This window comes from Chenopodium album, chromosome 9, assembly GCF_948465745.1.
Source record: "Chenopodium album chromosome 9, dcCheAlbu1.1, whole genome shotgun sequence".
Taxonomy (NCBI): domain Eukaryota; kingdom Viridiplantae; phylum Streptophyta; class Magnoliopsida; order Caryophyllales; family Amaranthaceae; genus Chenopodium; species Chenopodium album.
Window position 1 is genome coordinate 68,873,307 of NC_137842.1, and position 21,167 is coordinate 68,894,473.

Here is a 21,167-nt window from a genome sequence, read left to right on the forward strand (position 1 = left end):
GCTCCCTTTAGCCGTTCTGTATCGTTTCTTACTGCATTCCACTATTAAACTGGGACTTTGGATGGTATAATTTTCAGTTTCCAATAATAGCTCTTTCCTTCTTGACTTCTTATCCTCCTAGGCTGCTGCTTGAAAAATGGCTGGTGGATTTAGTTTTATGTGTAAGAGGTTTAAATTCTGATGATACTTTGTTCTGAACAAGCAACATCATCAGCCCCCCTGTAATACTTTTTGTTAATATGGCTATTCGATGACTTCGATCTCTACTCTTGAAAGTGAGAACATTGTTAACTCAAAACAGTACTCTCACAAGTTTTGTGTTGAACTAATGACCAAACCTTTCGTGACAAAATGTATGTAACATTGTAACACAAGTATTTTAGGAAATAATTTCACTTTTATATAAACTCGGAATTATTCATTCAGTGATACTCTAAGGTGAAAATTGAGATACAAACGATACTAAATGTTGCATTGCCGTGCTTACCATGTCTAAAAGAGTCACCTGTATATTTTTCTTTCACAATACATTATTTGACATCAACAAGCACTGCAGAGGCGCAGACAACGAAGTATTTACATGATTCTAAGTCAAAGACGTTCTTGAAAGATATTTTTGCAATTCACTCTGTCAAACCAAGTCTTGCAGTCTTCCACGTCGAATCTCACAGCAGCAACCTTCTATGCAGCTTCCTGCAGACCGTCCATAGCTACATTGTAAACTTAAATCAACATTCCACAGGTAAAATGGGCGCTTGCTGTTAGTTGCAATTAGTCAGAGGGACTTGAGAATTGGTTAACTCCTCCACATCATGTTTATCCAATGTTCAAGCGACGCTCTTAGCAGCTTCCATATGAGTACAATCCGAAGCACATTAACAAGTACCTGGACATTATAGAATTGTAAGAGGGTTCATAGGCAGTCAATCATCAGGCAAAGTACAAACTAGCGAAAATAAAAAATTGTACAGCATCCACTCAGAAAATAAAATCTTCGATTTTCTACAAATCAAGAATATAATAATCAACCTACCTTTTAATTATGATAATGAAAGTTTGATCTCAACTTCATCCTAAAAGAACAATTTTATTGAGCTTTAATCAGCAATTAAGCAGTATATTCTGCACAAGCATACAAGCGTAGATGGTTCAATGGAGAACAACGCACAGTGGTTCAAAACTAAACAGAAAAGTGACTCAAAATTCTAACCTCAAGGTTGAGGACCCCGATGATGAAGCTATATTCAAAATTGAAACCGTCAACCTTGTTAGAAAATTGGCAAATGACCATCACAGCAAGTTCCAAGCAGAGCTAGTGCTACCTGTGTAGTTTCAGACAAAATTATAATTAGCAGCTACTATTTTTGCTTAAATCAAATTGGGATAGAGTTAATATTTTTATAGAAAACGATAGAGAGCCTTCATAATATGAAGCAATATCAAATAAACTTATGGAAACTGTATCAGAATTGGGAAGAACATAATTGCTTACCGGATTGATATATTGGGGATGTGTTTAATCTTGGGCCAGTCCTCCCCATTTGGCTCTTTGCATCTTTCTTCTAGTTCTGGACATCCCCAAATCTCAAGGTTCTGAAGTGAGGTGAGGCTTCGCATTGACTCAGGAAGTGATTTAATGGCCGTGCAATCTTCAATATACAGGGAACGGAGACAGTGTTGGAGGGATTTCCAAGGCATGCCGTCATCATCGTCCTTGTCTTCAGATAAGTTGAGTTGATCATTGCCAGTCAAACTTAATTCCTCCAAGGCAGCGAGATGCTCCAAACACCCTCTTCCAAGTCTCCTCAAATTTGAGCAATAAGAAATATCAAGGTGCCGTATGGAAGAAGTGTATTTGTAATTCTGGAATACATCTACATATTCTGATAAACTCTCTACCTTCTTATTCGACAATATGCGGAGGTTATATAGTGGAGAGTTTATTCTGCTGAGAACACCCATATCATCTGTGATCACCTCCCTTAATTTGAGGTCACCTTGTGAATTTCCAAAACAGCCAACCTCATCCAAGCCCAAATCTTCGAGGCTTCCACAACAAGGAAACGAAGTTAACTTAGGGCAGTCAACGATCTTCAATGCGGAGAGACGAGGAAATCTGAAGCTACTCCTCAAGATACGACCATCATCATCATCATCCTCAACCAACTCCTCCTCCCTCCACCATCCTTTCAAACTTGAAAGATTCCAAAGTGTGAGTGTTTCAAGGGAGGGGAAGAATACCGTCAAATCTTCTCCGTCATTGGCATTGTTGCTGCTTGTATTCTCCATATATTCCACCTTGTATAGAAATTCAAGTGTCAGTGATTTCAGATTACGCAGTTTACTCAACGATGGTATCTGCTCCAAGTTGTCACAACCAAAAAGCTTGACTTTGACAAGATGTGGGAGGGTGAGTGCCCAGTTATCCTCTACTCTACCCCACCTTGGAATTGTCATACCCGTGTAACACTCCAAGATGAATCCCTTGAGATTTGAAGGCGGCTTTAGCTTTTCCAGCACATCTTTCCACTCTAAATATCCATCAATTTCATCTTCAGCACTGTAAACAAATGAAATTCCAACTTGAGTGAGATATTTCAGACCCTTCAAATACTCTCCTCCATCATTCATGTAAAATATGCCGATTTTGATCTCTATGCCACCTTTTAAGTTGGTCAGGGCTTTAAGGTCTTTGAGCTCTCCCATACATTGTTCCTCTGTAGAAACTCTCTTTTCCATACCCACCACAAACAATGGTAGAACCCTAAGATTAGTCAACTTACCAATGCCTGATGGCATACTAGTTAACTTATAACACTCACTAAAATCAAAGTGCCTTAGACTAGTTAACTGACCCATGCCCGAAGGCAAACCACTCAACTCATAACATTGACTTAAATCCAAGTACCTAAGATTAACCAATTTGCTAAAATCTTTTGGCAACTCCCTCAATACAGTGCAACCATGTAAATCTAAAGTCTGCAGATTATGTAGTCTAGTAATAGAATCAGGGAGTGCCTTTAACTCATAACTCAAAGACAGGTCAAGATGCCTTAAATGCATTAGCTTACCAATTGAATCAAACCTTTTTATACGTGTTGACTGCAAGCACAACACCCTTAGACCAATCCAACTATCAATCTGTGCATCCACCTGATCAACGGACACCATTATACTGTACCACAAACTACCCTCTGAAATTAACGAACGTATTTTACTCTTAAATGAGTAACTTTGTGAAAAAGCACCACGAGCAAAATACACATGACGAATCTTATCTCCCAATTCGGTTGTATTAGAACTCACTACACCAATTTCCTCCTTCCCCACTTCTTGAGCAACATCATGCATCAGGTCATGCATTTTCACGTACTCAATGTCACCATATTCATCCTTCTCTACATCCTGAAAGAAACATCTGCGTACCAAAATCAGGAAATGCTCCTCTGCTGCATCTTCTATGCTTTGATCTCTGTCTAGCGATACAATATAGCCTTGTGCTATCCAAAGGCTAATCAACTCCTTCCTCTTGAGTCTATAATCTTTGGGAAACAATGCACAATAGCTAAAACAATTCTTTAAAGAGGGTGTAAGGTTATGGTAACTAAGCTTTAGTATAGTCATAATATCATTATCACCATTTCCGATTCCAGCAAATCCACTATGCTCAAATGTGTGCCATTTATTCATAGGATGACCAAATAGAAGGCTTCCTACCACCTTTATAGCCAATGGGATGTTATAGCATTTTTCAACAATCTTCTTCCCAATATCAACCAAATCAGGATGATTTAAGTGTTCTTGTTCCCCTTTGTCGAATGCTACAGACTCGAACAAGAGCCATGAATTCTTCGGAGACAAACCTTCCAATTTGTGCACATGCTTTTCCCCAATAACTTTTGCGGTGATCTTTGAACGTGTAGTTACCACAATCCGACTACCCTCTTGACCTAGCATTAAGAACTCGCACAGCCCATGCCATTTCTCAGGATTTTCATTCCATACATCATCAAGAACAAGCAAGTACTTCTTTCCTCTTAATTGCTCTTGAAATTGCTTTTGCACCAATTCCAGTGAGGAGGTACTATCAGGTCTGAAACTAGAAACTAATTCTAGAATCTTACAAAGAATGACCTTGACATCAAATGTCTCTCCATCTTGATCAGATACACAAACCCACAACCTTAACTTGGAATCCTTAAACTCTGCTTGAACCCTTTCATCGTTAAAGACAAGTTGGGCAAGAGCAGTTTTACCCAACCCTCCCACACCCACAATAGTCACAAAGCGAAAACTTTCATGAACATCATTGGGACCTAACAGCATATCAATGACAGTCTGTTTATCATTCTCCCTCCCAATAATTTTATGTGCATTCACGTAGGAACAAGTTTCCTCCCTCCTCCTACAAATAGGCTTATAGTCAACACTAAGCCCAAATTTGTGATGGTTACTAACAATACTATCCAACTGCTTCTTAATGTCCTTAACCTGACGAGACATTCTATGAGCTTGACTGACCTCCTTTTTCTTACCAGAAAAAAAGCGGCGTACCTTTTTAAGGAATTTATCATCCTTGTTGCCATCAAGCTGCTTGAGCTCATCAGCACGGGTGAAGAACTCATCGAACAGATCATCAGCATCATAAACAACAGCCTTGAGGTCCTCGATATAGCCTCGTGTTGCGTGGGAGAGTTCACGCTTGGACTCAGCATCAAGCAGCACATTCTTGATGGTTGAGACAGTTTTGTTGAGGTCTTCAAGTTGAGATTTGTAACCCCATACGGCACAAATCTCTTTGATGACCGCAGAAGCAGTAACTTCAATGAGCTTTTCAGCAATGGTGATTCCGAGTTCGGCCATTGAAGATTTGAAAGAGATGAGAAAGAAGAGATGGGAAGATTTAGAAGGAAGCTGTAATGTGAATAAGGAATAATTGAGTAGTATTGAATGAATAAGTATTTACTTCACCACTACCAAACATATATAATGAGCTCCACTTATTTACTGGGGCTCACTTCATTATTGTTGGACGGTGTAAATGTAAAGTGACTTGTGAGTAAAAGGTACGTATGGAGTAGAAATCATCAGCAGCTTCCAGTTGGTTTCCATGAACTGCATCAACTTATTCAATTATTGAATCATACAAAGGAGTGTACATTGTACCAAGTAACATCTAATTTTTTTGAATATGTTTGAATATTCAACCTACTTTATCTACCTTTTTTACAATAACATTGTTTCTTTTACTTTGTCCTTTTTTCTTCTTATCTAGCATTATTTTCATAATGTCTTTAGATTACATAGTATCTACATTACTGAGTTAAACAAAAATAATTTAAAAATGGAGATAGTGTGAAAAGAAAATACGTTTTAAAAATGTACATGTTGAGAGTCTTGGCCTCTTGGAAGTTGGGACATAATTCACATAAAATGATAGAATAATGAATCCAAATAACTTAGATCCAGGCCATCCAGCAGTAGTTTAGGTAATAAAATTAATTCTTAAAAGTATTGGAGTAGCTAATTAAATAGTATAATTAAATTTTAGTCTCAAACTCATTCAACCTATGTAATAGGGTTCTACTACTATTTCATTTCCTTTTCAGCATATCTCAAGTGATGTGAAGAAGCTAAGGAAGAAGTAATAAATTGATAATCAGCCTAATTTTATTCCTACACAAAACAATCATCTCTATTCGATTTTAAATATCCAACAATTTTGTTACATCAACAAAAGAGAAATTCCAACAGAAAAAAATAATAATTTAAAGATAGGTGGAATGTAAAATTATAATAATTTTTGGAAACTATATTATGCTCAATGATTAAAAATTAACACGTCTTAATTTATGATTAAAAAATTTTCCGTTAAAAAACTTTTTTTTTTTTCAAATTATCTTTGAAAATATTTAATTCACCTTTATATTTTATTTTTTCCTACAAAAAAATAATTTGAATGTAATGTAATCTTTTCCTCCCAATATGATAATAAGGGCGTGTTCGACAAAATGTAGCTGTAGAGATAACGGTTAGCTATGCTGGTAGATGTTAGTTGTATGTGTAGCGAGTTGTTAGCTGTCAACTAGCTGTTAGCTGTGAAAATAAATAATTCAGTATGACTGTTTCGTAAACTAGCTGTTAGCTGTAAAATTCTAAAAAAATAAAAGAAAATTCAACATCTACCTATCTTTTCACAAAAGTTAACATAATAATGTTAACTTTTTACAAAAGCTACTTCAACCACTAAACTCTACCCCCACCACTACATTCCCAAACACTAATAATTTTATCTATATAGTGCCGAACACGCCCTAAGTCTTTTAGCAACTACTTGTAGAAAATATTTATATTATATACTACCTCCGTTAAATGTTATGTGCAACTTTGGAATATTTTATATCTCACAAATAATACCCCAAAGTTGCACATAACATTTAACGGAGGTAGTATATTATACGATCGAATATAATTTTTATTCGTTGATAATTAAAAATATTATTAGTCAAAGTATTGCATTGACATATGTGCATAAGGGAAACGTTTCATTTAATAAACATGAAGGGATTATTATTTAGAAAAGTTTATACAATATAGACCTTTATCACACTCTTTATACCCCTCCATATTTTATTACTTAGGGCTTGTTCACATTCACTGAATTGAGCTGAACTCAACTAAACTGAACTGAACTGAAATGAACTGATTGGAGCTGGACTGAACTGAATTGAGCTGAAATGAATATTTTATGAGAGAGGAAAATTAGGAGTTGAACTGCACTGAACTGATCTAATTGGAGCTGAGCTGAACTGAGCTGAATTAAAATTAAGTAAATGTGAACAGACCATTACTCCATTTTTCTTGGACACGTATGCAGATGCAAATCTTTGGTCAATTATATCTTTAATTATCAATAAGTTTAAATTCTAACAATTAAATAAAAATAATCTACTCATTGAAACGATTCCAATCAGTTGTACAAGAGTATATTTCTTTTATATATAAATCACAAATATTACTTAAAGTCCGTCAAATAAATAGTGTAAAAAGTAAAAATGAAGCAAGTAATAAAATACAAAGGGAGTAAGAGAATAATTTGTAAACCTTTGCTAAATTATATATACGGTAAAATCGTACATTGTTTGCTATTGTCAAAAAAAAAAAAAAAAAAAAAAAAAAAAAAAAAATCGTACATTGTATTGGATTTAAGCTAGTTTGATTTTTTTTTTTTTTTCCTTTTTTTTTTTAATATTAAAGAATCAAAATATGATTAAAGGAAAGATAAGGTTGAAGAAGAAGACAATGGCGAGTGAAATGCGGAAGGAGTCATGATTGATTGTAGGGTGGGGCTCCGATTGACAAGGCATCGCAACTTAGGGCCTGTTCCGATTGACTGAACTCAGCTGAACTGAACTGAACTGAACTGAACTGAACTCAACTGAACTGAACTGAACTGAACTGAACTGAACTGAATATTTTATAAGAGAAGGAAATTAGGAGCTGAGCTGAACTGAGCTGAACTGAACTGAACTCAACTGAACTGAACTGAACTCAACTGAACTGAACTGAACTGAACTGAACTGAACTGAACTAAACTGAATTTCAACGGAACAGAACAGACCCTTAATGGCACTTTAGTCACCCGCAATACAAAGTACACAACCACTTGTGTAATCTCAATTATTGCAAGTTTTCAAAACTTTTCATTAAAATCAACTTTCATGAACTTAGGCCCATTCTCTTCACCTTAATTTTACAGAACTGAAATTATTTTTACTGAATTGAAATTATTTTTACTTAACTTAAATTAATTTTGTTGAATTGAAATTATTTTTTTACCGATTTACTATTATAATTCTTCTTTAATAAAAATGAAATTTGCTGAACTGAACTTATTTTTACTGAACTGAAATTATTTTTACTGAACTGAAATTAATTTTACTGAACTGAACTTATTTTTACTGAACTGAAATTATTTTTACTTAATATTGTTTTTTTAAAGTGAAGAGAACAGGGCTTTATTCCTACCTCGATTTTTTATTAGATGCAATTTCTAAAAAATGAAAGTTACAATTTAAATATTTACTTTTCCTTTTAGTTAATAAATTCTCTCTTATTACATGAGTCATCTTTATTCTTTCTCTATATCTCTTTCGACTCTAAAAATTTCATAGGAGTCCCCAATTATATAAGTAATGTAATTTAGAAAAAAACGGAAGAAGTATATAATAAGTTAAACTTATCCTAAAAGTACTTAAAATTATCCTTATATATTACAGTATTAAAATTACTATTTTTATAATATAACTTTAACCCTTTAAAAATACTCGTATTAGATTAATTATATGAGTCTTTGCACACATAAAAAATACAATCAAACTCATTACAAATTACTTGTAAAAGTTATCTTTAATGGGTTAATCACTATAAAATTATTAAAAATACCCTTAAATTGACCATCTTTCATTAAAATTAACGTAAATTTGCTTCGTACAATTGTACAAGACTTGTTGTAGCTAGTTTTCTCTTGGACTATTCCTCCCTTGCCTACACACCTACAACATTCAATTCGTTTTCTAAAAAATTGGTGAAGAAGTAGGTGTTGGAATTAATTTCCAACATAAATGATGTTTCCTATAAAATTTGTGGAAGAAGTAGTGAAGTAGGTGTTGCAATTACTTTCCAACAATAATAATGTTAGTTGTAAAAAAAAATAAAAAAAAAAAAAATGTATTATTGTTATGTATGTGGTTTTTATCCCACGTTAGTAGAACAAGAAAGAAATGAAGTGTTAATATAGAAAAAATTTGTTCATTGGTTATAAAATGGGCTTAAAGCCTCATGTTTTTAGACTAGATTCGTCTTTCAATGAAACACTTAGCATTTGACATAATCATATACTTCGCAATAAAGCTTAGCCATCTGTACATATAGGAATTCCACGCTCAAACTATCTTTCTAGTAGAAGCACATAATTGAATAATCTATTAACATTACAAGTAGCATATGCTCATTTGTGCAGACTAATCTTTTGACAAAAAAAAAAAAACATCTTCTACTGCAATCACAGGTTAGTCCCCTGAAATAAATTAGGTAGTGTTCAAAATTTTATATTTCACAGATTCTTGATGGTAAGAGGCCAAACATGGCTATTCATTACGGACTACTCCATACCATACCATACCATACCATTTGTTTCAGACACTCAACAACAATGATCTTCAAACCCATCTTGCAAAACTAGTGCTAGCAACATGGTTGGAGACACTTTCGGAAATCAAAATTATACCATCCTTTGAACATAGCATGACAACTTCTGTTCAATGATGAAAGCAATATTAGGAACTTGTAAATGCTGAAACCTCAGTGAGAGTCTAATTTATACTTTATATAAAAAAAATTCTAAAAGTTAACTTATTCTGCAGTTTTAAACCAAGCAGAATATCTAAAAGGGATTGACATATATGTGCCTATTATCAAAGCTTATGCATCTTATGCCGAACATGCTGAAGCTAAAGGTTCCGATCCAGCTTCAAAGATGAATTATAAGAGGTATTTTCTTTTAGAAGACCCAAGACTCTGCATCACAGTTCTGTGAGGATTGCATTCTTCCAAAAATAAGTAGCATGTCAGAATTGATCTGTTGCAGAAACAGCGAGGTGTTTGTTTGCCTGGTGACGATTACAATTGATTCAGCTCATCTGTGTAAATTAGGAACTTCCATTCTTCATTTTTTAGGTTTCACAAACTTACTGGTTTATGATGTTATTAGCACGGCCAAAGTGCAGAACTGAACTCACTGACAGCTGTGTATAAAGTTTTCTCCTTGGCATATGACTGATATACTCCATTTCGAAATAACAATTACACTCCCTTTAGCCGTTCTGTAATACATGATCCATATTACCCCCATTTTCTTTATCGTTTCTTACTGCATTCCACTATAATACTGGGACTTTGGATGTTATAATATTCAGTTTCCAATTATTGCTCTTCCCTTCTTGACTTCTTATCCACCTAGGCTGCTGCTTGAAAAATGGCTACATTGGGTGGATTTAGTTTTTTGTGTAAGAGGTTTAAATTCTCATGATACTTTGTTCTGAGCAAGCAACATCATCAAGCCCCCTTGTAATACTTTTGTTAAAATGGTTGTTCGATGACTTCGATCTCTACTCTTGAAAGTGAGAACATTGTTGACTCAAAACAATACTCGTACAAGATCTGTGATGAACTAATGACCAAACCTTTCGTGGCAAAAAGTATGTAATGTTGTAAGTTTGTAACAAAAGTATTTTACGAAATAATCTCACTGTTATATAAACTCAGAGTTTTTCATTCAGTGATACTCTACTCTGTTAATGAGAAAATTGAGATACAAACGATACTAAATGTTGCATTGCCGTTCTTACATGTCTAAAAGAGTCATCTGTATATTTTTCTTTCACAATACATTATTTGAAATCAACAAGCACTGCAGAGGCGCAGACTATGAAGTATTTACATGATCCTAAGTCGAAGACGTTCTTGAAAGATATTTTTGCAATTCACTCTCTCAAACTAATTCTTGCAGTCTTCCACGTCGAATCTCACAGCAGCAACCTTCTATGCAGCTTCCTGCAGACCGACCATAGCTACATTGTAAATCTGAATCAACATTCCACAGATAAAATGGGCGCTTGCGGTTGGTTCCAAATAGTCAGAGAGACTTGAGAATTGGTTAACTCCTCCACATCATTGAAGTGATGCTCTTAGCAGCTTCCATATGAGTACCATCCGAAGCACATTTACAAGTACCTGGACATTATAGAATTATAAGAGAGTTCATAGGCATTAATCATCAATCATCAGGCAAAGTACAAACAAGCGAAAATGTAAAAGATTGTACTCCATCCACCCAGAAAATAAAATCTTCAATTTTCTACAAATCAAAAATATAAATGATCAAAATACCTTTTAATTATGATAATGAAAGTTTGATATCAACTTCATGCTTCTAGAAAAATTTTACTTACGCTTTCACCTGCAATTAATTACCAGTATACTATATTAGAATTTTTAAAGCTTATGTAGATGGTTAAACGGAAAACAGCGCATAGTGGTTCAAAACTAAACACAAAATTGAAACTGTCAATCTTGGTAGTCCCTGTGTAGTTTCAGACAAAATTATAATTAGTAGCTGCTATTTTTGCTCAAATCAAATTGGGATAGAGCCTACATAATACGAAGAAATATAAAATCAATTTAGAGAAACTGTATCAGAATTGGGAAGAACATAAAAGCTAAAAGATAGAATGCAGAGCAAATGGCGAACACCTCAGTGTAATTGCTTACCGGAATGATATATTGGGGATGTGTTTAATCTTGGGCCAGTCCTCCCCATTTGGTTCTTTGCATCTTTCTTCTAGTTCTGGACATCCAATTATCTCAAGGTTCTGAAGTGAGGTGAGGCTTCGCATTGACTCAGGAAGTGATTTAATGGCCTCGCAATAAGCAATAGTCAGGGAACGGAGACAATGTTGGAGGGATTTCCAAGGCATGCCGTAGTCATCAACCTCGTCTTCAGAGAAGCTAAGTTGACCATTGCGACCCAAGCTTAATTCCTCCAAGGCAGTAAGATGCTCCAAACCCCCTCTTCCAAGTCTCCTCAAATTTGAGCAATCAGAAATATGAAGGATTCGCAAGGAAGAAGTGTATTTGTATTTCAGGAATACATCCCCATATTCTGATAAGCTCTCTACCTTCTCATCTGAGTCTATGCAGAGTTTATAGAATGGAGAGTTTATTACGTTGAGAAGACCCACATCTTCTGTCGTCAGCTCCCTTAATATGACGTCACCTTGTGAATTTCCAAAACAGTCTACCTCATCCAAGCCCAAATCTTCGAGGCTTTCACAACAAGATGAGGGAGGGACAGTGCCCAGTTATCCTCTACTCTACCCCACCTTGGAATTGTTGTACCCTTGTAACCTGACAAGATGAATATCTTGATATTTGAAGGTGGCTCTAGCTTTTCCATCACACCTTCCCACTCTAAACATCCATCATCTTCATCAGCACTGTCAACAAATCTAATTTCAATTTGAGTGAGATATTTCAGACCCTTCAAATACCCTCCTCCTCCTCCATCATTCTTGTAAAACTTGCCGATTTGGATATTTATGCCACCTTCTAGGTTGGTAAGGGGTTTAAGGTCTTTGAGCTCTCCCATACTACATTGTTCCTCTGTAGAAACTCTCTTTTCCATACCCACCACAAAGAATGGTAGCACCCTAAGATTAGTCAACTTACCAATGCCTGATGGCATACTAGTTAAGTGACAACAACCCCTTAAATCAAAGTGCTTAAGACTTGTCAACTCTTCTCAAGATACGGTCATCATCATCATCCTCAATCAACTCTTCTTCATTCCACCATCCTTTCAAACTATAAAGACGCTCAATTTTTAGTGATTCAAGGGAGGGGAAGAATGCCGTCAAATCTTCTCCTTCATCGCCATTGTTGCTGCTTGTATTCTCTATATATTCTAGTTTGTCTAGAGAATAAAGTGACAGTGATTTCAGATTTGGCAGTTTACTCAACAATGGTATCTGCTCCAAGTTACTACAAAAATGAATAGAGATCTGAACAAGGTGTGGGAAGGATAATGCCCAGTTATCCTCTGCTCTACTCCACCTTGGAATTGTCGTACCCTTGTAACTCAACAAGCTGAACTTCTTGATATTTGAAGGTGGTTCTAGCTTTTCTATCACAACTTCCCACTCTAAACATCCATCATTTTCATCCTCATCCTTACCTTTAAAAAAAATGATGTCAACCTCAGTGAGATATTTCAGACCCTTCAAATACTCTCCTCCTCCATCATTCTTGTAAAATTTGCCTATTTTGATATATATGCCACCTTCTAAGTTGGTCAGGAGTTTAAGATCTTTGAGCTCTCCCATACTTTGTTCCTCTGTAGAAACCCTCTTTTCCATACCCACCACAAAGAATGGTAGCACCCTAAGATTAGTCAACTTACCAATGCCTGATGACATACTAGTTAACCCCTGGCAATAACTTAAATCAAAGTGCCTAAGACTTGTCACCTGCCCCATGCTTGTAGGTATACTAGTTAACCTACAACAACCACTTAAATCAAAGTGCCTAAGTGTTAGAATCCAACCTCTTTGTTATGTATTCTTCTTTATTTATTCTTCTTTATTTTCCTTGTATTTTCCTTACGTAATGTCTCTTAGTCTTTCTTTTTATTTTTCTAGACCCTAGGGAGAATTATTGTGTTACTGTCATTTCAACGTTCACTTGTAATTCTCTACTAATGCAATATAAAGCTCTTTAGGGAGCGAATGGTTATTCAATCAAAGCTCTCTACCCCGTTGTTATTGCTTTAAGACTTGTGTGTTGTTTAAGCCTTTATAGATATTGTGCTTGCCTTGTTTTAAAGCATCCCCCACCAAACCAAGAGACCCTAGAGACGTCCTCATTTTCGTCGGTTTCGCTTGTGCCCGCTTCGAAGTATCGGCCGTCACAAGCCCCGACTCCGCACTCGTTGTTCTCGTGTGCCCTCTTGAGACACCGTAGGTCCGTGTTGCTGTGTGCTCACGAACCTCCTTGCTTTAGGCTTGCGCCCTTGTCGCCAAAAGACGAGAGCGCGCCGCACGATCTGGTGTTGAATCACTCGGACCGTGACAGTTTGGTATCAGAGCCAAGTTTGCCGTAGAGATGGCAGAAGAAGGAGAGATGCATGAATACACATTCGAGGAAAGACTTGCTTGGCTTGAAGGCAAGTCCGAACAGTGGGCTATGCTTGAAGAAAGGCTGCCCAAGCTCGAGGATATTGTAATAAAACAAGCCGACCAAATAGAGAGGCTTGCCGCTACTGTGGATGGGTTAACGGAGCAACTTAACTTCGTGCAAGGCGTCGCTGATGAAGCACAAGATAAATGTGCAACCTTAATGCGTGCCCAGAGAGGGCTCGGGGGAAGTGGAGGTGCCAAGATAAAACCTCCCAAGCCTCGGACCTTCAACGGCACGAGAGATTCAAAAGAAGTCGATAATTTCATTTTCGACATGGAGCAATACTTTCGAGTCTGTCAGTTGGAGAATGAGTTAAAAGTTGATACCGCCACTATGTATTTGGTGGATGATGCAAAGCTTTGGTGGCGCACCAAGTACGCCGACATCCAAGCTAAGAGCTGATGGTACAGAATGTTGGGCTTCTAAGAAAGAGCATATTAAAAAGATGGAGGTTACGGAAATGCGCATGTTAAGGTGGATGTGTGGAAACACTTTAAGAGATAGAATCAGAAATGAGGTTATTCGCAAGAAAGTAGGTGTGGCGGGCATTGTAGATAAATTAAGGGAAAATCGTCTGCGTTGGTTTGGACATGTAAGACGGAGACCCGAGGGTGCACCGGTGCGAAGAGTGGAAGAGTGGGACCATGGAGGGATTAAACGAGGAAGAGGGAGACCAAAGATGACTTGGTTGGAAGGAGTGAGGAAGGATATGAAGTGCATGGATTTACGTGAGGATGAAGTTTTGGATCGTAAGGGATGGAGGAGAAAGATTTATGTTGATGACTACACGGAATAATCAAATTTGGTTCATGTTAGCCGACCCCACTTTTGGGATTAAGGCTTTGATTGATTGATTGATTGATTGATTGATTGATTGAATACCGAGTTTGTTGCTCGCACCAAGCTCGCTGCTTTGCAGCATAAGGGTTCCATCTGGGAGTATGTCAAAGAGTTTTCAGCGTGCATGTTGGAGATCCACAATATGTCCGAGGAAGATCGCCTATTCAACTTTGTTCGTGGTCTTAAGGAATGGGCCCAAAGAGAAATTTGGCGCCAAAAGATTGATACTTTATCGGGAGCCATCGCTGCAGCCGAAAGGTTGATGGACTACTCCTCAGATAAAGGACAAGGTTTGAAGAAAGGGAATAGCGGGCCGACATCGAACCCTCCTAGGAACTCCGGACATGGCTCGCAAGTGAGCTCCAACAACTCGAACAATAGATACAATAGGAGTGGGGGAGAAGACTCTCGGAAGAGTGGAGCTTCTTCCTTCTCTAGTAGAGGAAGCACCCCTAGTTCATCTTCGGCAGCCAGGCCATTGACGTGTATCCTTTGCCGAGGACCGCACAAGTGGTTTGAATGTCGACATAAGGGAGAAATTGACAATCTCCAAAAGAAACTGTCCTCCATGTCCTTAGAAAATCCCGAGGGTGAAGAAGCCGATGAGGTAGAACCTAGTGAAGGAGAACATTCCAGGCTGGGGGCCATCCGCATGATGTGCGCTATGGGAAGAGAAGGCTCTGAGGGCCAACCCAAAAACTCTGGATTGATGTATGTGGATGCGTTGGTAAACGGAAAGGAAACTCGTGCCATGGTGGATACCGGTGCTACCCACAACTTCATTTCAGAAAAGGAGGCAAAAAGACTTGGGTTGAAGCTCCTACCAGAAGGAGGCAGTATGAAAGCGGTGAATTCAGTTGCCAAACCGATCCACGGCGTTGCCAAGAAAGTAACAATGAAGCTGGGAGATTGGAGCGGACAGGTGGACTTTACCGTTGCGCCAATGGACGACTTCAGCTTGGTGCTTGGCGTGGACTTCTTACACTTTAGTAAGGCAGTCCCGATGCCGCATCTTAGATCTATTCTGGTGCCCGGGCAGCAACCATGTCTTCTCCGAACCTGCGATCCGGGAAAAGGGCCGAAAGGGCCCCTCCTTTCAGCAATGCAATTGGAAAAGGGGTTGAAGAGGAACGAGCCCACGTTCCTAGCAACACTTTCCACGAAGGAAGATGAAGCAAGTGGAGACTTTCCTCCTGCAGTTGCCGAGCTACTATTAGAGTTCCAGGATCTCCTCCCGAAAGACCTACCAAAAGTTCTCCCACCTAGAAGGACAGTGGACCATGAGATTGAGCTGATTCCAGGGGCGAAACCCCCAGCACGAAGCCCTTATCGCATGGCTCCCCCAGAATTGGCTGAACTCCGGAAACAATTGGAGGACTTGCTTGAGGCAGGCTTCATCCGCCCATCAAAGGCTCCTTATGGGGCTCCTGTGCTTTTTCAGAAGAAACAAGATGGAAGTCTTCGATTATGTATCGACTACCGAGCATTAAATAAGGTTACGGTGCGCAATCACTACCCTATCCCTTTGGTGGCGGATTTGTTCGATCAGTTAGGGGATGCAGTGTACTTTACAAAGCTAGACTTGAAGTCTGGCTATCACCAAGTTCGTATCGCCGAAGGAGATGAACCAAAAACTGCTTGTGTGACGAGATACGGGGCATACGAATGGCTAGTCATGCCCTTCGGCTTGACGAATGCACCTGCTACGTTCTGTACTCTGATGAACCAAGTATTTCGAGAGTACTTAGACAAGTTTGTGGTTGTGTACCTCGATGACATCGTTGTCTACAGCAAGACTTTGGAGGAGCACCTCGAGCACCTAAGATTGGTCTTCGAGAAGCTGAGAGAACATCACCTTTTTGTGAAACGAGAAAAGTGTGCCTTTGCGCAGGAAGAAGTCGGATTTCTTGGACACTTTGTGGGGAAGGGTCGATTGAGGATGGACCCAAAGAAGATATGTGCTGTTCGCGATTGGCGGGATCCCAAGAACCCCTCCGAGCTGCGATCCTTTCTAGGACTGGCGAACTATTATAGAAGATTCATTAAGGGATACTCAGAGATCGCAAGTCCCCTCACCGACCTATTGAGGAAAGATTGTCGTTGGGAATGGTCAGGGCCCCAGAAGGAAGCTTTCCAGAAGTTGAAAGAAGCAATGGTGAAGGAGCCGGTCCTTGCCCTCCCAGACATCACCAAACCATTCGTGGTCGAGACGGATGCTTCGGATTTTGCTTTAGGAGGAGTGCTCCTCCAAGAAGGACATCCTATTGCATTCGAAAGTAGAAAGCTGAATAATGCAGAGAGAAGGTATGCGGCACAAGAAAAGGAGCTACTAGCCATTGTGCACTGCCTAAGAGGATGGAGGCACTACTTGTTGGGGTCAAAGTTTACCGTCCGCACAGACAACACCGCGGCGAGTCACTTTCTCACCCAACCCAAGCTGACAGGAAAACAAGCTCGGTGGCAGGAGGACTTAGCTGAGTTCAACGTGGAGTTCACCTATAGAACGGGATCCAGCAATAGAGTTGCCGATGCCCTGAGTAGGCGGGCCGATCTTTCTGCGATGTACAAGTTAGCGCCAATGACTGCAAGCAGCATTGCCACATCCGTTAGAGATCAAGTTCGTGCTTATCTCCCAGATGATCCGATGACAAAAACCATAACAAGGATGATTGAAGAAGGGAAGACTAGACGCTTTTGGTTGGAAGATGGCCTCATCTTCACCAAAGGTACAAAGTTGTTCATCCCCAAAGCAGGGGGATTGAGGAAAATGTTGTTGAAGGAATGCCATGATACGCTGTGGGCGGGACATCCAGGCTGGCAGAGAACCCTCAGTCTACTAGCGATGGGGTACTACTGGCCAGGAATGAAGGAAGATGTGATGAGCTACACCAAAACCTGCCTTGTGTGCCAGCAAGACAAGGTTGACAGACAGAAACCCGGGGGCCTCCTTGAACCTCTTCCGGTACCAACTCGACCGTGGGAGAGTGTGTCGATGGACTTCATTAGTGGCCTCCCGAAGGTTGACCAGTTCTCTTCTATCATGGTGGTGATAGACAGGTTCTCAAAATACGCAACGTTTGTACCCTTGCAGAAGGCTTGTGGAGCAGAAGAAACGGCATCGCTCTTCTTTAAGCATATTGTGAAGTACTGGGGATTGCCAAAGAGCATAGTAAGCGACAGGGATACCAGATTCACGAGCATATTCTGGTCCGAGCTATTCCAAATGATGGGGTCTGACCTCAACATGTCGTCAAGCCACCACCCTCAATCTGATGGGCAGACAGAGAGATTCAATGGGCTTCTCGAGGAATACTTACGTCACTTTGTGAGCGCCAACCAGAAAGATTGGGTGAGACTTTTGGACGTCGCACAACTTTGCTTCAACGCTCAAAGGAGTTCTTCTTCCAACAAAAGCCCCTTTGAGTTGGTCATGGGTCAACAACCTCTCCTCCCGCACACAGTGGCTGACTGGGAGGGCGGTAGGAGTGCTCAGGCTCGAGATTTTACAAGAGAGTGGAAGCAAAACACCGACATTGCGAAAGCCTACCTAGAGCGAGCATCGCGCCGGATGAAGAAATGGGCTGATCAAAACAGAAGGCCAGTTGATTTTGCTATTGGGGACATGGTGATGGTGAAGGTCTTACCAGAACAGCTGAAGTTTCTCAGAGGGAGAGATCGTCGCCTCATTCGGAAATATGAAGGCCCCATCTGCATCACTAAACGGATTGGGAAGAACGCATACAAGGTAGAACCGCCTGCATGGATGAGGATTCACCCTGTCTTCCATGTTAGTCGTTTAAAACCCTACCATCCAGATCCCGATGACAGCAACCGCAACGTCAGCTACCGCGCCAACATCAGAACCAGGACAAGAGCCACCCCTACAACAGAAGACTGAAGCTGCTAAGATCTTAGTGTAGATTTTGTAAGTCGACGAGGACGTCGACGACTTAAGTGGGGGAGGATGTTAGAATCCAACCTCTTTGTTATGTATTCTTCTTTATTTATTCTTCTTTATTTTCCTTGTATTTTCCTTACGTAATGTCTCTTAGTCTTTCTTTTTATTTTTCTAGACCCTAGGGAGAATTATTGTGTTACTGTCATTTCAACGTTCACTTGTAATTCTCTACTAATGCAATATAAAGCTCTTTAGGGAGCGAATGGTTATTCAATCAAAGCTCTCTACCCCGTTGTTATTGCTTTAAGACTTGTGTGTTGTTTAAGCCTTTATAGATATTGTGCTTGCCTTGTTTTAAAGCATCCCCCACCAAACCAAGAGACCCTAGAGACGTCCTCATTTTCGTCGGTTTCGCTTGTGCCCGCTTCGAAGTATCGGCCGTCACAAGCCCCGACTCCGCACTCGTTGTTCTCGTGTGCCCTCTTGAGACACCGTAGGTCCGTGTTGCTGTGTGCTCACGAACCTCCTTGCTTTAGGCTTGCGCCCTTGTCGCCAAAAGACGAGAGCACGCTGCACGATCTGGTGTTGAATCACTCGGACCGTGACACTAAGACTAGTCCATTTATCCATGCTCGAAGACATACCACTCAACTCATGACAATTACTTAAATTTAAGTGCCTAAGATTTGTCAATTTACTGAAATCTTTTGGCAATTCCCTCAATTTTTTGCAGTAAAAACAAATTAATGTCTGCAAATTATGTAGTCCAGTAATGGAATCAGAGAGTGCCACTAAATCAATATTAAAAGACAGGTCAAGATACCTTAAATGCATTAGCTTACCAATTGAATCAGGCAAACGTACTATACCTACTTCAAACAAAACCAACACTCTTAAACACATCCAACTGTCGATCTGTGCATAAACCACATCATCTACTATATGCCTTGAAATAAATGAACGCGTCTTACTCTTAAATGAGTAACTTTGTGAAAAAGTACCATGAGCAAAATACACATGACGAACTTTATCTCCCAATTTGGATGAATTAGAACTTACTACACCTATTTCCTGCCTACCCACATCTAGAGCAACATCATGCATCAAGTCATGGATTTTCACAGACTCAATATCACCATATTCATCCTTCTTTACATCCTGAAAGAAACATCTGCGTACCAATATCAGAAAATGCTCCTCTGCCGCATCTTCTATGCTTTGATCTTTGTCCAACGACACAATGTATCCTTGTGCTATCCAAAGGCTAATCAACTCCTTCTTCTTGAGCCTATAATCCTTGGGAAACAGTGCACAATAGCTAAAACAATTCTTCAAAGAGGGTCTAAGGTTATGGTAAGTAAGCTTTAGTATAGACATAATTTCATTATCACCATTTCCAATTCCAGCAAATCCACTGTGCTGAAATGTCTGCCACTTTTCTACAGGCTGGCCAAATAGAAGGCTACCTACCACCTTTATGACAAGCGGTATGTCATAGCATTTTTCAACAATCTTATTCCCAATATCAACTAAATCAGAATGATTTATGGGTACTTGTTCGTCTTTGTCAAATGCTACTGACTCGAACAAGAGCCATGAATTCTTTGGAGACAAACCTAGCAGTTTGTGCACATGCTTTTTCCCGATAATTTTTGCAGTCGTCTCCGAACGTGTTGTGACCACAATCCGACTACCCTCTTGACCCAATGTTAAGAACCTTCGGAGGCTACGCCATTTCTCACAATCTTCATTCCATACATCATCAAGAACAAGAAAGTACTTCTTTCCTCTTAATTGCTCTTGAAATTGCTTTTGCACCAATTCCTTTGAGGAGGTATCTTTAGGCCTTTTACCTTAAACTAACTCAAGAATTTTACAAAGAATGACTTTGACATCAAATTGCTCTCCATCTTGATCAGACACACAAACCCACAACCTTAACTTGAAATCCGGAAACTCTGCTTGAACCTTTTCATCGTTATACACAAGTTGGGCAAGAGCAGTTTTACCCAACCCTCCAACTCCCACAATAGTCACAAAGCGAAAACTTTCATGAACATCACTCGGACTTAACAGCATATCAATGACCACCTTTTTATCATCCTCCCTCCCAATAATATCCACTGCATCCACATAGGAACAAGTTTCCTCCCTCCTCCTACAAATAGGGGTATAGTCTACACTAAGACCAAACTTGTGATGGTTACTAGCAATAGTATCCAACAGGTCCTTAATGTCCTTAACCTTACGAGACATTCTACGAGCTTTACTCACCCCCTTTTTCTTTGATGAAAAAAAGCGGCGTACCTTTTTAAGAAATTTATCATCCTTGTTGCCATCGAGCAGCTTCAACTCAGCAAGGGTGATGAACTCATCGAACAGATCATCAGCATCATAAACAGCAGCCTTGAGTTCATCAATGTAGCCGTGTGCTTCATGGGAGAGCTCGCGCTTGGAGTCAGCATCAAGGAGCACATTCTTGATGGTGCAGACAGTTTTGTTAAGTTCTGCAAGCTGAGATTCATAACCCCACATGTCACAAACCTTTTTGATGATCGCAGAGCCAGTAACTTCAATTAGCTTTTCAGCAATGCAGATTCCGAGCTCAGCCATTGGAGGTGTTCAGTAAAGAATT

General features: G+C 39.3%; 1 protein-coding gene and 1 pseudogene across 2 annotated transcripts; both read right to left on the reverse strand.

The window, feature by feature from the left end:
* Nucleotides 1–377: 377 nt before the first annotated feature.
* Nucleotides 378–4,941, reverse strand: LOC145558988 (putative disease resistance protein RGA4). Its single transcript, XM_081620372.1, has 3 exons — nucleotides 1,493–4,941; nucleotides 1,211–1,322; nucleotides 378–886 (listed from the first exon to the last, which is right to left on the reverse strand). The coding sequence occupies exons 1-2, from the start codon at nucleotides 4,861–4,863 to the stop codon at nucleotides 1,319–1,321; spliced, it is 3,375 nt and encodes a 1,124-aa protein (XP_081476498.1). The 5' UTR covers nucleotides 4,864–4,941; the 3' UTR covers nucleotides 378–886; nucleotides 1,211–1,318.
* Nucleotides 4,942–10,367: 5,426 nt separating this feature from the next.
* On the reverse strand, nucleotides 10,368–21,167 carry LOC145558990 (putative disease resistance protein RGA1; annotated as a pseudogene). The gene is made up of 3 exons (XR_014092635.1): nucleotides 19,212–21,167; nucleotides 11,332–13,071; nucleotides 10,368–10,794 (listed from the first exon to the last, which is right to left on the reverse strand). The product of XR_014092635.1 is annotated as a putative disease resistance protein RGA1 (transcript).

What these genes read in the sequence shown, in the direction of transcription:
- LOC145558988 (XM_081620372.1), bottom strand. Translation starts at nt 4,863, where the DNA reads ATGGCCGAACTCGGAATCACCATTGCTGAAAAGCTCATTGAAGTTACT.